This window comes from Aquila chrysaetos, chromosome 16 (genome assembly GCF_900496995.4).
Source record: "Aquila chrysaetos chrysaetos chromosome 16, bAquChr1.4, whole genome shotgun sequence".
Taxonomy (NCBI): Eukaryota; Metazoa; Chordata; class Aves; order Accipitriformes; family Accipitridae; genus Aquila; species Aquila chrysaetos.
In genome coordinates, this window is record NC_044019.1 from 29,408,204 (window position 1) to 29,421,503 (window position 13,300).

At 43.4% G+C, this 13,300-nt stretch overlaps 2 protein-coding genes across 8 annotated transcripts in view; one reads left to right on the forward strand and one right to left on the reverse strand.

Moving 5' to 3' along the window:
- Positions 1-3,956, forward strand: part of LOC115352095 (serine/threonine-protein kinase PAK 6) — a 40,658-nt gene extending 36,702 nt beyond the window's left edge. For all 4 annotated transcript variants that reach the window (XM_030039770.2, XM_030039771.2, XM_030039773.1 and 1 more), the window contains one exon: positions 1,797-3,956. In XM_030039770.2, the coding sequence (XP_029895630.1) occupies positions 1,797-1,964 (168 nt within the window). In that variant the 3' untranslated portion in view covers positions 1,965-3,956. The remainder of the gene's footprint in view (positions 1-1,796) is intronic.
- A 6,827-nt stretch (positions 3,957-10,783) lies between these two features.
- Positions 10,784-13,300, reverse strand: part of PLCB2 (phospholipase C beta 2) — a 60,883-nt gene continuing 58,366 nt past the window's right edge. For all 4 annotated transcript variants that reach the window (XM_030039162.2, XM_030039161.2, XM_030039160.2 and 1 more), the window contains one exon: positions 10,784-13,243. In XM_030039162.2, the coding sequence (XP_029895022.1) occupies positions 12,971-13,243 (273 nt within the window). In that variant the 3' untranslated portion in view covers positions 10,784-12,970. The remainder of the gene's footprint in view (positions 13,244-13,300) is intronic.

The following is a 13,300-nucleotide window of genomic DNA, read 5'->3' on the forward strand; positions in this document are numbered from 1 at the left end:
CTTGGGAAATAGCCCTAATAATGTAAGGTCACTTGCACATAAACCTGATAATGCAAATCAAAGCTGCTTCAGGTAGACCCAACAGTTAATATCATGCTGATGTCAATAGTGTAGCTCATCTTCTAGGGAAGTAAACAGGAGGATCCTTGCTCTTGAGGGTTTCTGGCTTCACGGCTTTCAGGACTGCAAAGACTGCATTATGGTCGGAGCAGGAGAGCTCAATACAGACAGTAGCTCATGGAGACACTGCAGCTGCATTGAAGATTAACTCAGCTTCATGGTTTCTTATGAAAAAGTAGCAGTGACATAAGAAATAGTGATTACCTTTTAGTCACCACTTAGAGCAGTCCTCCTTTCATTTCAGTCCAAGCCTCTGAGATCAAATAGCTTCTGCAGCATTCTGAGCTATCTGGCCTTTCCAATTAATCAGAATAGCTGCAGCTGCTAAAACTGAATTATTTAACAGAGTAGACTGCTGAACTAACAGCATACACTCAAACATGAACAGCTGCTCTTTGCCTTTGCAACACTATTTAGAATTTCAAGGTCACATTCTGGACCCAGTGCTTGCACTCCTTAGGTGGTGTAAAGCCACTTCTGGTCTGGATTGCACACCTTGCTTGGTGAGATGACCCTACCATGGGCTGTGAAAGCCAGAGCCGTTTACAGTCTTGCTCTGCTCCACTTTGTCCTGGGAAGCAAACAGGCTTCCAGCAGACCTCTGGATTGCCAGACTGGTGGCCATCCTCCCCTGTTTCCCTGCTGTCTGAGTGGAACTCAGCACCAGCTGTGGATGCAGCCCTCCATTCTGATTACAGGTAATGCCTTGCTGTGGTCAATGACTGTAGTGCTGGGTGCAACAGGTTAAACAGAGAATCTCTGCTGCTTTTCTAAAGCGCAGGTAGATTTATTGACAGAGTGACAAAGGCTGGATTCTGACACTCGTACTTAGCTGTGTTGTGCCTTCTCCCTCTAGCAGTGACAGTGAAGTCGTTCAAAGCACTCATGAAATAAGCACTAGTTCAGTGTGAACAGTATTTCATGATCTACTTCTAAGTTAACCAGAGCTCAGAAAATGCCCCCAATCTAAAATGGATGTAATTAGCGGCATTAAAATAAATAAATATATGCCAAGTTCATTTTTTATTCAGTTTTAATGATGCAGAGGATTACCACCAGCAAGAGATGTGCAGTGCCTTGAAGTGGTTCTTGGGTCTGGCTACTCAACAGGCTTTTACACATCTTTCAAAGGACAAACCTGCTGAGGTCATTTAGCTTTTCAGTATACTGTTCTGCAGTTTCTTCATCTTCTTGTACCAGCAGCATCAGGTTTGCAGACTCTCAAAGCCTATTTGGGAATCGTATTTAACTACTTTTCCCACAATCTGTGGCCAGTAAAAAAAATGAATCGATCAACCCTTCACACCCAAGTGATGTGCCTCGGGTAACAGGAATTCTGTTGAATTTTTGAGCTGAAATGCAGAAAAGATTAAATAACAAAATGGGAAACAAAATTAACTTAGATGGAAGGACATGGCAGGCAGTCTTGTCTTAATTTGCTGTGCCCCATTAAAAAGAAAACAACCTGTGCAAATGTTGTGCCTACAGGTGACAGAAAGTTATTACTGTAGCATAAAAAGCATGCTATCTCATGTTACATTTCTGTGCAAAAGCAGGGTTACAAAGCTGAAATGTGCAGGATCCTTTATAACCAACCCTACCGCGGCAACCTATTGTCGCGTGAACTGTTGCCTGGTTCCTTTATGGGGTTGACTTGGTTGGTTGCTTTTTCACAGACCTCCCCAGTTCTGAGAGACTTCTTGGAAAGGATGTTGACACGGGATCCGCTAGAAAGAGCAACGGCACAAGAACTTCTGGATCACCCTTTTTTGCTCCAGACAGGACTTCCAGAGTGCCTGGTCCCCCTTATCCAACAATACAGAAAGCGTACCTCTACCTGCTGACTTTACATAAGGGGAAATGCTAGGAAAAAGTAAAGTTTATTTAAAAAAAAAAAAAAAAAAAAAAAAAAAGAAATCAAGAGACCAGGCAGTCTCATCCTGTGAATGGTGCTTGGAACTTGTCAGCGATCATTTTAGAGGATGAATGTGAATACTGTCCTTGCATTCTCAGCCTTTTGTGGCTTCTCTTTTGCTGAAGACAATCAATACATACATACATACTAGATCCAAATAAGACCAAGTATGTCTCAAGAATAAAGCAGGTGTTTGATGGCTTGTGGATCACTTTATCTGAAGAATAGCATTTTAAAGTGGAGTCTGAAGTTGCATATCTGAATGTCTGCAAGTTCCTGCAAACCTTGGCTGCTGACTACTGAACTGGAACAATTCCCAATCAGAAATGTGATCTTTGTTTCCTTAGTTGTACACTGGAGTCTTGAGCTGACTCAAATGTACATTTTGGGGCACAGACCCCTTTAAACTCTCAAACAATGCACAAAGACTTGGCAATTTTTTCCTCTGAGACTTTTTCACAGATGATTTTAATTTCCTTTGGTTAAGTGTGGACCTAGAAAACTGTACATATTTTCCTAGGGAGCAGATGTGATATGTATATATTTGTTTCTAAATGGCTCTCTTGCATCAACATGCTTCTCTTTTGCTGAGGAATATGTATGGTTTAGTGGTCAATCTTGAATCCATTTCATGATCTTAAACTTTTTTTGGGGGAAACCCTTGGATACAGGCCTCAAAACAGACACTGTGAAGACAGGTGTTCTTGCCACCAGGATCTTGTGGTTGAAAAGTCACAATATACTACACCTCCAGTGCTGGTTGGAATGGCTCTCTGAAAGCTTGTGTTCCTATGTTTGGTTTCCAGGCGCCTGACTTTGCAAGTCCTTTCTCTCAAGAGAGCCTGAGAAATGCTGCCCTGAGACAGTTGTTGGGTAGCACTTTGGGGGTGCTCTAGGAGACTGAATGAAAAAGTTTCAGCTGTCCTGTATATCCCTGGAGAGGTTTTTGTGCTCGTGTGAGGCGGTTTGTTAGGCCTCTGTCTCCCCTGCTTGCTACTGCAGAACATGGGGAGAAGAGAAACTTTTGCTGTATGTTTTGTTATTGGTATGCCCTTCCCCACCATCCCTTTGCCAAGACATTTGGAAGGTTACTGGTTGTCTAAACAGCTCTTTCAGTTATTTAAAAATAGATTTAGACATTTTGTATGATACACTCTCTGATCAGTGAGATAGTCAAGGTATTTGGACTCTAGGTCAGGATGTAACATTGTACAGTAATGGTGTGTATTGTTGTGAGGTCTCAAGAATATAATCTTACATGTGGAACTGGGATCCTATTTTGAAACTCCAGATAGAAATTTATTGGAATTTAAGTTATTCTTGGGACAGTCCTACTGGCTCAGAAACTAACCTCATAATTGCATTTTCTTCAGAAGATGTTAATAATCTCTATCCTCTGCTATTTACTCCAGTTACAGATCCTGCTTCAAAATTGAAGCCACAGTTGATTACTTGAAGTAATTTGTGACGGAATTCATCTGCACTGATGCCAGCCATCAAATGGTGGGCACCCAGTCTGCGAAGCATATAGGTTGGCTCTGTAGACCAAGGTGAGAGGAACACCTCCGGAAGGTGGTTCATCTCCATTATCTCAGATACCTGCTGAAGGATGAAATCGCTCTCTCTCGATACCACTCGGCCTGTGGCCAGTAGAGGGATCGTATGTGGTTTGCCTAGACTGGATGTCTAAGTTTGGGGCTGATGAAGTTGGTTGAAATGAATTCATTTAGCTCCTCCTTAGCTGCACTGGAAAATTTTTGATGTAAAATGTTTCTGTATTCCAGATATACTGCTTTTTTTTATGCAAAAGAGCAGGGCTTTGAAAAGATTTATAATTTGAAACAAACGATCCTGCTCGTCTGTAGTTGTGAATCCTTTGCACTTGTGTTTTAAATTAAAGTAGATCTTGATTTATTCATAAGCCTGTTGTGGTGCTGAGATGCTTTAAAATATGTCTATAGTTCAGAGATGTAAGAGAAGTGTGAACCTTGAAGTCTGGTCTAACTTATCTATTCTGTGGCTATGTGGCTTTTAAAACAAGAGGAGACTATAGCAGAAGCCTGGATCCTGAAACATTTCTTGGAGACAGGGATGACAAGTTTAACATTTAACACCATTTTATACTTTGGCCCAAGTCTGACTAAACACAGTGAGGGAAGGCCCTTGAAAGATTGCATTCAAGAATCTTATAAAATTTTAAAAACTCATTACCATATTTGTGAAGAATGCAGAAAGTATCTATCTTCCTGTCCAATACAGAATTAAGTATCTGATTCTTGTGTTTCTCTCTTTACAGTTCGTGCATGGCATATCACCAGTTAATTGCTCCATTACTTAGATGAGTGTGGAATCAAATATAAATCCTAAGATAAACCTAGATTAGTTAAAAGATCGAAGCTCTGTCTCCAGGGCCAACAACTCCTTCCCCAAGAACCAGGCAGCCAGTCAGGAGAATTATGATAAGCAGAGCAGGTTTGTAATTTGCATTGCAGTAGTATTCAGGAGTGATATTTCTTGTATGCTAAGTGATATCTTAGTATATAACAAAATGTAGCCTCTTCTGTGAAGAGCTCATAGCCTACTCAGTGGGTAATTATGCTTTGAGATGATGTTTTCTCTGAATATCTTTTCGTATATGCCTTCAACAAGATTACACTTATGTCTCTGGGTTTTCTGTTGTTTTGTGTCATGTTTCACCTGAATCGTTCCCTTTTATTCTTCCTTCCTGTCAGCCTTGCTAGTATCGAGTCTTTTCCATGCTGCCACAGCCCTGGCAATCAGCATGTAGTAGGCCTTTGAAGATGGCAGGTTGAATTTATATGAACAATTTGCTGAATCAAATGGGGAGTCTGTGACTGTCGTCATCTCCCAATTGCACTTGTCTATATATAATGGTGCCTGTCCTCCTCAAACAGGGCTCTGTGCTATTGAATGCAGCAGCTTATTATCCCATTTATTTCAGAGTGGGACAAATCTTTCTCTAGAGGCCCCTATCTTTAAACCAGTGATTACAGAAGGACCCTAGATCAAATGAGGCTCCTGGCTTTTAAGATTGTTCAGTCTGGTGAGAAGAATCCTACTTTTCCCCCTGCAGCCTGGAGGAAGCATTTTGCTGTGCCCTAGGTCCTAGTCTATAAATGGGGATAATAATAAGTAGTGAATCTTGGCCATGTGGAGATACACATGGGGCAGGGAGAGTGTCTCTAAAATACAATAGCTACTGTGCAGCAATTTCTTCTGTAGTAGCAATGGTCATGTCAGCACCATATCTTTATTACGGAGGTAGAAGATAATTTTGGATCATTCAGTACAAATTGAGCCTGAACTGTAGCTCTCAACTGGATATAGTTTGTAGGAATACGTAGAGCAGCTTGCGGTATGCAGAGTGGCCACTAAATATTTGAAGGCAAATTTTCCTGTAATTGCAGGAAAGGGAGCAGAGAGAACTGGCTGTACACACTATCTGTTCTTCAGTTAAAAATTGGGGCATCATAGTTGTGCAGACTGGAAGGAAATGAGTTACTGTTGCTTACAAAGGAGGACAGGATGGCCAGACATTTGTTTGGACCTGTGAGGGGACATCAAAGGCTTCTAGGTCCCTGACTGCCTAGGGAATGATGATAGAAATAAAGCTAAAGCAACCAGCTACATGCATTTTCTGGCTATTCGCTTCTCGGTGTTTGGTTGACAGCATCATATTCATAGGGATCTGCATCTATTCACCACAGCAAACTGATTTGCTTTAGCAATGACCTTCAGGCTTTTACTTGTGTCTGTAAAGTGCTCTGAAAATGTGAAGGGCATAACGATAACAAAGGCGCTAATAGCAAGCCAGCCTGCTGAGGAGAGCTGTGCTTGCCCTAACTTTCCCACTACCACCAGTCTGCACTGGATAGTGAAGAGACAGCAAGGGGAAGCCTTCCCTCGTGTTGGCTTCTCATTTGAAAGTGTGTGCCATGTTAGTCTTTTAGGTTTTTTCTTTTTTTCCTAAATGTCAGTGCTGAATTCTCATTAGGGAAGCTGCCTGCAAAGGTGTTGGCCAAGAGATGAGTTTGACTGCTGTGTCTTTTGTTAGTAATGCTCTCGTTTTAGAGAGTCCCCGTGCTGATCCTTCAGGTACAATATCTTGTGTTTGTATCCCTTGTTGCGGTTGGAGTCCTCCTTTGCTTAGAGATCCCGATTACTTCTTTTTTTAAGAATATAGCACAAAGTTTGGGCTCATGAAAGTAAGTATTTTATGCAAGAGAATTTAGTGGTAGAGAAGGAGATTTAGAATATGCCACATAAAAGATGAAAATGTGGAAAGAATCTAAGATTGTGCCTAAATCTGCTGCTGTTCAGTGTCTGACCAGGCACTATTGTTGTCTTAATTACCATTGAATTTGGTTTCTGTATGTAACAGCCTTATTAGAGAGACCTGTCTGATCCAACTACCATATCACCCTGTGGTCAGCAAGTACCCTACGGTAAGCAATAACACAGGCAGGGCTGCACAGCCACATGAGGAAATCTCCAAAGATGTCTGAATTCTGTGGGAAGAAATAGTGCTGGAAAATCAGAAGGTAGCATTTCTCCTCTGGAGTACGTAAGTAACCAAATGCTGGTGTGACTCTATGAGCCGTTGTGCTGCTGGAGGGATGGTCAGAATTCACTGTGTGTTGTGTGAAACCTCTACAGTAACATTTGTTTTAGTGCCTTTATTTACTTTTGTCTGTTTCTCATCTTCCAGAAATTTCATCACATTTTGTTTAGAGACAGTGTTCTGTCTAGAGGAGCATTGGCACGCCTGGCCTCTGAGGCATGAAGACTGCTTCACTTCAGTGCGGGGAAAAGGTGTTGATGCAGAATGTGGTCTGTACTTTATCTGAGATGTGGCTTTGCTTACAGTTAGTGATTCTCCCATAGACACTCTAAAAAGTACTATTAGAAGGTATTTTTTTAGCACTAAGACGTAATCTGCATAAAACGTACCACTGTTTTTTATGAAATTCTGCATAAATCACCTGATAAAGCTGTGCCAGTGCTTTGTTTAATAACAGAAGGGTTGCACAATAGAAACTGTGATGTGGTGTAAGTGTACGGGTCATCATGGTGTGTTTTCTTTCTCAGGCTTCAAACATCAGAGGATATTAATAACATGAATCCAAACTGCTGAAGTTAAGTTTTCTTACATCTGTGTCATAGTATAGTTGAGCTATAATTGTTTTTTGAAATGTCCACACCTTTAAAAAAGCCTCATGAAGAGCATTTTACTCTGGCATTGTTGCAGCCCTTGTTTTGGCCAACCAATTTATGTTGTTCAAAGGCTGTCAGAGCACTGATGTTCTGCTTGGAGATGATGGCAAAAATAGCTAAAAAGATTAGAAGAGGAGAGCGCTGGGTTCAGCCTGCCATATTGTCCTCAAAATGCTCACAGGCGGTATGAGGGCTCTCACTGAATGTTGTAGCTGAAGAACTGGCATAATGCAGTAATGAGAGGTCTCTAGGCAGGAAAATGAAGCAGTTGGGGAATTCTGACAGGTAGCGCTGGGTGAGTTGGCGCAGGCTGGAGGGAAGGAGGCTGTAGCACTGGTATCCCTTGTTGCATGGGCTGCAGCTTGCGCCGGTGCTGTAGGTGGGGAGCAGCCGCTGAAGTGAGACTGAACCTGCCCGACCTGGCTTAGAGTATTTGTCCTGTTGTGTGCTGTGTGGAGGAAGAGAGTGCATCCTTCCCCCTTTTCACTGCAACTGCCATTAGGGCTGTCCCTGTCAAACATGTTCTTCTTTAGGTGATGGTGTCAGGGGAGAGAGGAGTGAAAACTTCTGCTGACTCAGGCCCTGCTGTTCTACCCGGGCTTTACATGTCTGTCGCTGTAACATGGGTTTATTCTGTTGGGTTCATTCACTGTAAGGGTTTGAAGGAAAAAAGCAACCCCTGGTGCCTTGGCAATGTGCGTGGAGAGGGGGGCACCCCGTGCCCACCTTTTGGTCTGAGCTGGGTGTCTGGGTTCCCTCCAGAGAGAGATGGGATGAATTTCCCTTAAAATAACCTCTGAAAAACTTCTCTGGAGGGGTTTTGGGTGGCCAGCATGGACTGGGTGGCTGAACCTGGCAACAAACCCGTTTAGCCAGCATGAGAGCTGTGTTTCTGCTGCGCTAGATGCTGTGTGTGCAGCAGAAGGGTGGGATAAACACCAAACAATTCAATCTGTGTTGAGCAACATATGCCACGTAATGACATACAGAGCAGGTGGTGGCTGTTGTGCCCCTAGAAACACAGTTAGAAACAGCTCTGAACAGCTTTTGTTATCAGCGGTCTCAGGCTGTAAAACAGTGAGCATTGCGGGTTTATATTTATGCTGATGGGAAGTTTGCATGTACTTAAGCTCAGTTCCTTGTTTTCCCGGTTGCATCCATGTGCAGCCGCATCCAGGGGCGTAACCGCAGGCACCGCTGCATGGCTGAGAAATGCAGATTGACTATTACTAATGTCTGGAAATAACTGGTGCTTAGCAGTGACTGGGGAGCCCTGCTCAGGGCCAGTGTCTTTCTGGGTGGGTTTTTTGGTGTGTTTCTCCATTTGCAGCCTTTCCTCACTGTTATAATTGCTGTGGCTCTGCTCTGTGTTCTTGCCAGGAAAGCAGCCCCTCCCCTTGTGCTAATCCCGTTTCTGACACCATCCTTGATCACCATTGCCAGTCCCAGTATAGAAAGCAGTGGGCTCATGATCACGGGCTCCAATTTGGAACTGCCAACACTGCCAGCTGGTTTAAGTCAAAATATTAAACTGCTTCCTTGGCTGCAGTTCTACCTTGCTGTGATGTTTGTTTGTCATCTTTTTTTTGAAGGCCCTCAAACTTCACCATGTGAGTTGAGACTTCAGGGATGGAGACTGTTCTATAAAACAACAAAATTGATCTAACTAACTAGAGTAATATTTTACTGCTTCCTGAAATACAGTTTCAGTCCTGGAACAGCGAAGGCAACTGCTCTCAGGAGAGGGAAGTGGCCATTAGTAACATGTACCCACCCCAGAGCTCCACTGTACCAATGAAGGAGCCCAACCAGGCATCAGGACGAGCTCGGAAGGGAACAGAGCCCATGCTGTGGTACCCTGGCATTGCTCGGCCAGAGTTTTGTGAACCTGTTGCTGCCCACAGCGCTAAGTGTTCTGCGCTGAGCCTGGTCTGTACTGGGAGATGCTTCTGCCAGCAGTCAGCGCTGGCGAGCGGCCGCAGGGTTGTGCTGTGAGGGCTGAGTGTTGCTGCGGGGTGGGAGAGAACCAGCTCCAAGTGTAAGGCTTTGTGCTGCTGTCCTAGCGTGTCTGTGAAGGACCTTTCTGTCTCGTGGCAGTGGCTTTGCTGGTCTGAACTAGGACTAAGCCGAGGAGCGTGAACTCACCAGAATAGTTTTGACTCCGGTTGAAGTGCTCTTCTGACCTGTGCTTGGGGGAGGAGGAGGAGGACGCTGCCACTGTATTAGAGTGAAGCAGGGTTGTCTGTAAGGGGGAGCAGGAGCAGTATTTGGACTGTGAGTAATTTGCTTTGGTAGATTTGGTTATTAAGTACAACAAGGAATGGAATGAATTAGTGCAGAGGAGAATGTGTGTGAGAAGGATATTGCATTTAAAAAAACCCCACCTCACTGCATATTTAGTAACTGAAGAAGTTGAATTTGAGAACTGCAAGCACAGATGGCAGAAAACTCTGGGCACTTGATGTCTCTATTAACAAACATGTGCGTACATCAGGCGACATTTGGAACTTGTTCCCATATGCACTAACTGCAATTAAAAAAAAGGTGATCTAATTTTTTAAGAAATGCAATGTTTTATTTTTTTTTGAAAATAAATAAAAGTCAGAAATTTACAATACATAATTCCAGTATTATGTTAACACCGCAGGGGAGGTGTGGTCTCTTCTTGGGTGTCAGACCAGGCTTGGAACATCTTGTCCCTCATACCTACTTGAGCTGGTTTTTGGGTTTTGTGTGGTGTGTTTGGTTTTTTTTTAATAGCAGCACTTCATAATGCGTTTATGAATGCAGTGTCTAGGTGTAACTGTTCTTGTGTAATAACCACTGCATGCCGTAGGTTTGTTGTGACTGAGCTCACTTTTCCAGAAAAGACAGAAACCTGAAGAACAAGTTGAAGGGTGAGTGGGGACTTTACGAGATTACACTGCAGCGTGGCACCTAAAATTTTGGGGAGAGGAGAGAGACTGTTGCTCCAGTCAGGAACACATCTCTTCTAGTATTGTCTCAAATTAAGGGCAAAGATTTTAATAACAAGAGGCTGGAGGAAGTTCCTTTTTTAGACCATAGTCTCACCCATTTCTCTTCTGTGGCTGCGTTTGAAGACACTCTACCCTCTGCAGCTCTATAAGGTAGCAATATAAGGGGGCTTGAGTGGCCAAATAAATACATTGAGGGTTTCATCAGCGCAAGGTTCTCTAGGCAGCTGGTGCTAAGACATGCAGTAGTCATAGATCTGCTCAATTGCAGGTTGAGGTTTGGGGGTCCTATCCCCCCCCATTTCTTTTCAGCAGTGTTTAGGGTTTTTGTTGTTTTTTGTTGTTTCCTTGAACAATTTGGAAGATTTGACCTACAGTATCTCATCTTTAGGATAAGCATTTGTAGTAAAATAGTCGCAGTTCCCATTTCCTTTTGTACCCCTAAGTGTATCTTCTTCCACCTCTTAATTTTAAATTGTCTTGCTATTTACAGATGTATGACTGGAGATGGTTGACTCCCTTTTTTTGGGGGAGGGAGTGGGGGGTGTCAGGACATCCCCCCCCTCCACTCATGACATCTGGTGACCACAAGTGCCTAATTTCACAGGGTCCCTGTGACCTGGTGCATGTATACTTTGGCAGGCCAAACTCCAATTCTTGGGCTAACATTATTTCAGGGCCCGATATGAGGAAGGTCAGGATGTAGCTGATCTGTACTGAATTATTGCTATTTCCTGCTTTTTTAGGATCCATAAGCAAAGTCTGTCTTAAATGGTGCTAGGAAAAGAGTTGGACCATATGTTTCCACTTCCTTCCTGCTGGATGAGTGAGAACTTGCTGTGTCAAAGCTGTTCAGTGCACAAGGTCATACAACAGGTGAGAGAAAGTACGCGAGGTGGCACTGGTGTAAGTTCTGCATTCACAAAAATAAGGCTTTGCTGTCCTAGAAAGTGGAAGCATAAAGATGGCCAGGAAGAACCTACCCTTTTTCTGTTGCAAGACAGGACCAAGGTAATGGGAATCTAGACCTCCAGGTGTGTTCTGCTGGGTTTTTGTGTTATGTGTTAGTGAAGACAGACAGCAGCAAGTATGTGCTAGGACTAAAAGAGGCTGAGGACCATTTACCCTTTGAAGTCATATGGCTGGGCCATGTTCCTTCAGTTAGGCTGTGGAATGAGATGTACCTGTTATGTCACCAAAGTGGGGAACTGCTGTTAGTTACAGGTGCACATATTTCATGAAATGGGAAGTGACTAAAGCTTTGAGGGAAGATGTGTGCAGCACTCCTGCAAAGGGAAAGCAAACAAACAGCAGGAGTAGTGTGTAGTCTTCCCCTCAGGGTCCTAAAGAACATGGATCTTTGAGGAGTTTGGTTTTTCCAGCAGCAAGGAACAGATTCTACAGCTCACTGCTGAGCCCTCTGTTGTCATTAACTGGGATGGCAGCACGTAAAAGAAGCTCCAGAGAACTGCTTTCTGCTACCTGAATGGATAATTCAATGTGTTTTCTTATGAGCTGTACTCAGCTTTCTGCATAAGGGAATCTTATGGGCAATATAACTGGCTGGCTCTTTATTTGAGCAACAAAATTATTTTCAAACAGTTTAGAAATTTTGTTAACTGTTGTTACCCTAAGCCCATTATATGGAACTAATTTAGCTTCATGAGAAAAAGTTTCAGTGAAGCTCTAAAAATGTCAGATTGTTGTAGACAAGAACTCCACTTTTTGTGGTAGCTGGAACACATGATGAGGCTCTTTGACTCCTCATAGTCTGCCTTATAATTGCCCAAGGAGCCTGCTCAAGCCTGGCAGGGTCTTCAGGAGATATGGATCCAGATCTAAGAACTTGGCTGAAGGCCTGTGAGAGTTGAAGTTAGAATCAGGAGTGAGAATCAGCCCCTGGGAATAAGGGGAGGTTAGAAAGAAGGAAAGAAAGAAGAAAAGCTACAATGCTGGTAATGCACATTTCCACAGAAGGAAATGCTCGTTTATGTTGTATGGGTACCAATGTACTGAAAACTGTCCTTGTCTGACTGGGGCAGGGAGCCCAATTAAAAAGCCAACACTAGTTGTGCAAGAAAGTGGTATGCTGACAAAAATGGTATGAGGTTCTATCAAACTGACCTTTCCTCCTATAACCAGAGGCTGTGTCTACATTAGCAGGTAGTGTTGCCAGAAGGAATGGTGCTTTAGAAGACAACAGTTTTTGCTGAGCACCTGCACCCACACTTACAGGTATTTCAGGCGGCTTTATTCTGGGCTAGCTCTCAGCTGGTAGGAGCACATTAGGTGGGCTACTGGAGAGTGTCTCTCAGTTAAATTTTGTTCAAAGGGATCTGGCTCTGAGACCACACTGATGTGAAGAGATGTGTGTGACGAATGATGAGGGAACTTACTCTCAAAACTGAAGTCTAAATCCAGACTAAAATATTAATGTAGATGCTGCTGTGAATGCCAACAACCAGCTTGTCTTCAGGCACAGGCCCTTTCATGCTGCTTAAATACCTTAGTGCTAAGGCTGTGGAAGACAAAGAGCGCAAAGCGCTCTCTGGAGGGTGATATCTTCAGACTACTTCCAGTATCTAGCATAATGAAGTAGTAAATTCCTGAAGGATTTCAGGAGTTCCCCAGAGTGGAAAGGGAGAGTAGTCTGTCAAGGTAGTCTTTAACTTCACTATATATCTCCATAAACCTTCTTGAAGTGGAACAGTAAGGCAAGCATCTCTCAGAATATGCTTTCTTCAATCTCGACATCTGTTTCAGCTCCTGGGGGCTCAGGCACAGCTATTGTGAGCCTTGACACCTCTGCCACTGGGATCTTGTCTTTCAGTTGTTCTGTAGACCCTTGTCCTCCCTCAGGAACGCTCTGAACTGCTTCCTTCTGCGTCTCTGGCTCTCCATGAAAGCCTGGTTTCGCGTAGTTCTTCACCATCTCCTGCACCTCCATATTCAGAGTTTTCAATTTCTCCTCATACTCTGCCAGTGCCTCCTGCTGGAGCTGCAAACAGAGACCTCAAATCATTCTCCAAACACTGAAGCTAAGCAGACGTCAGGC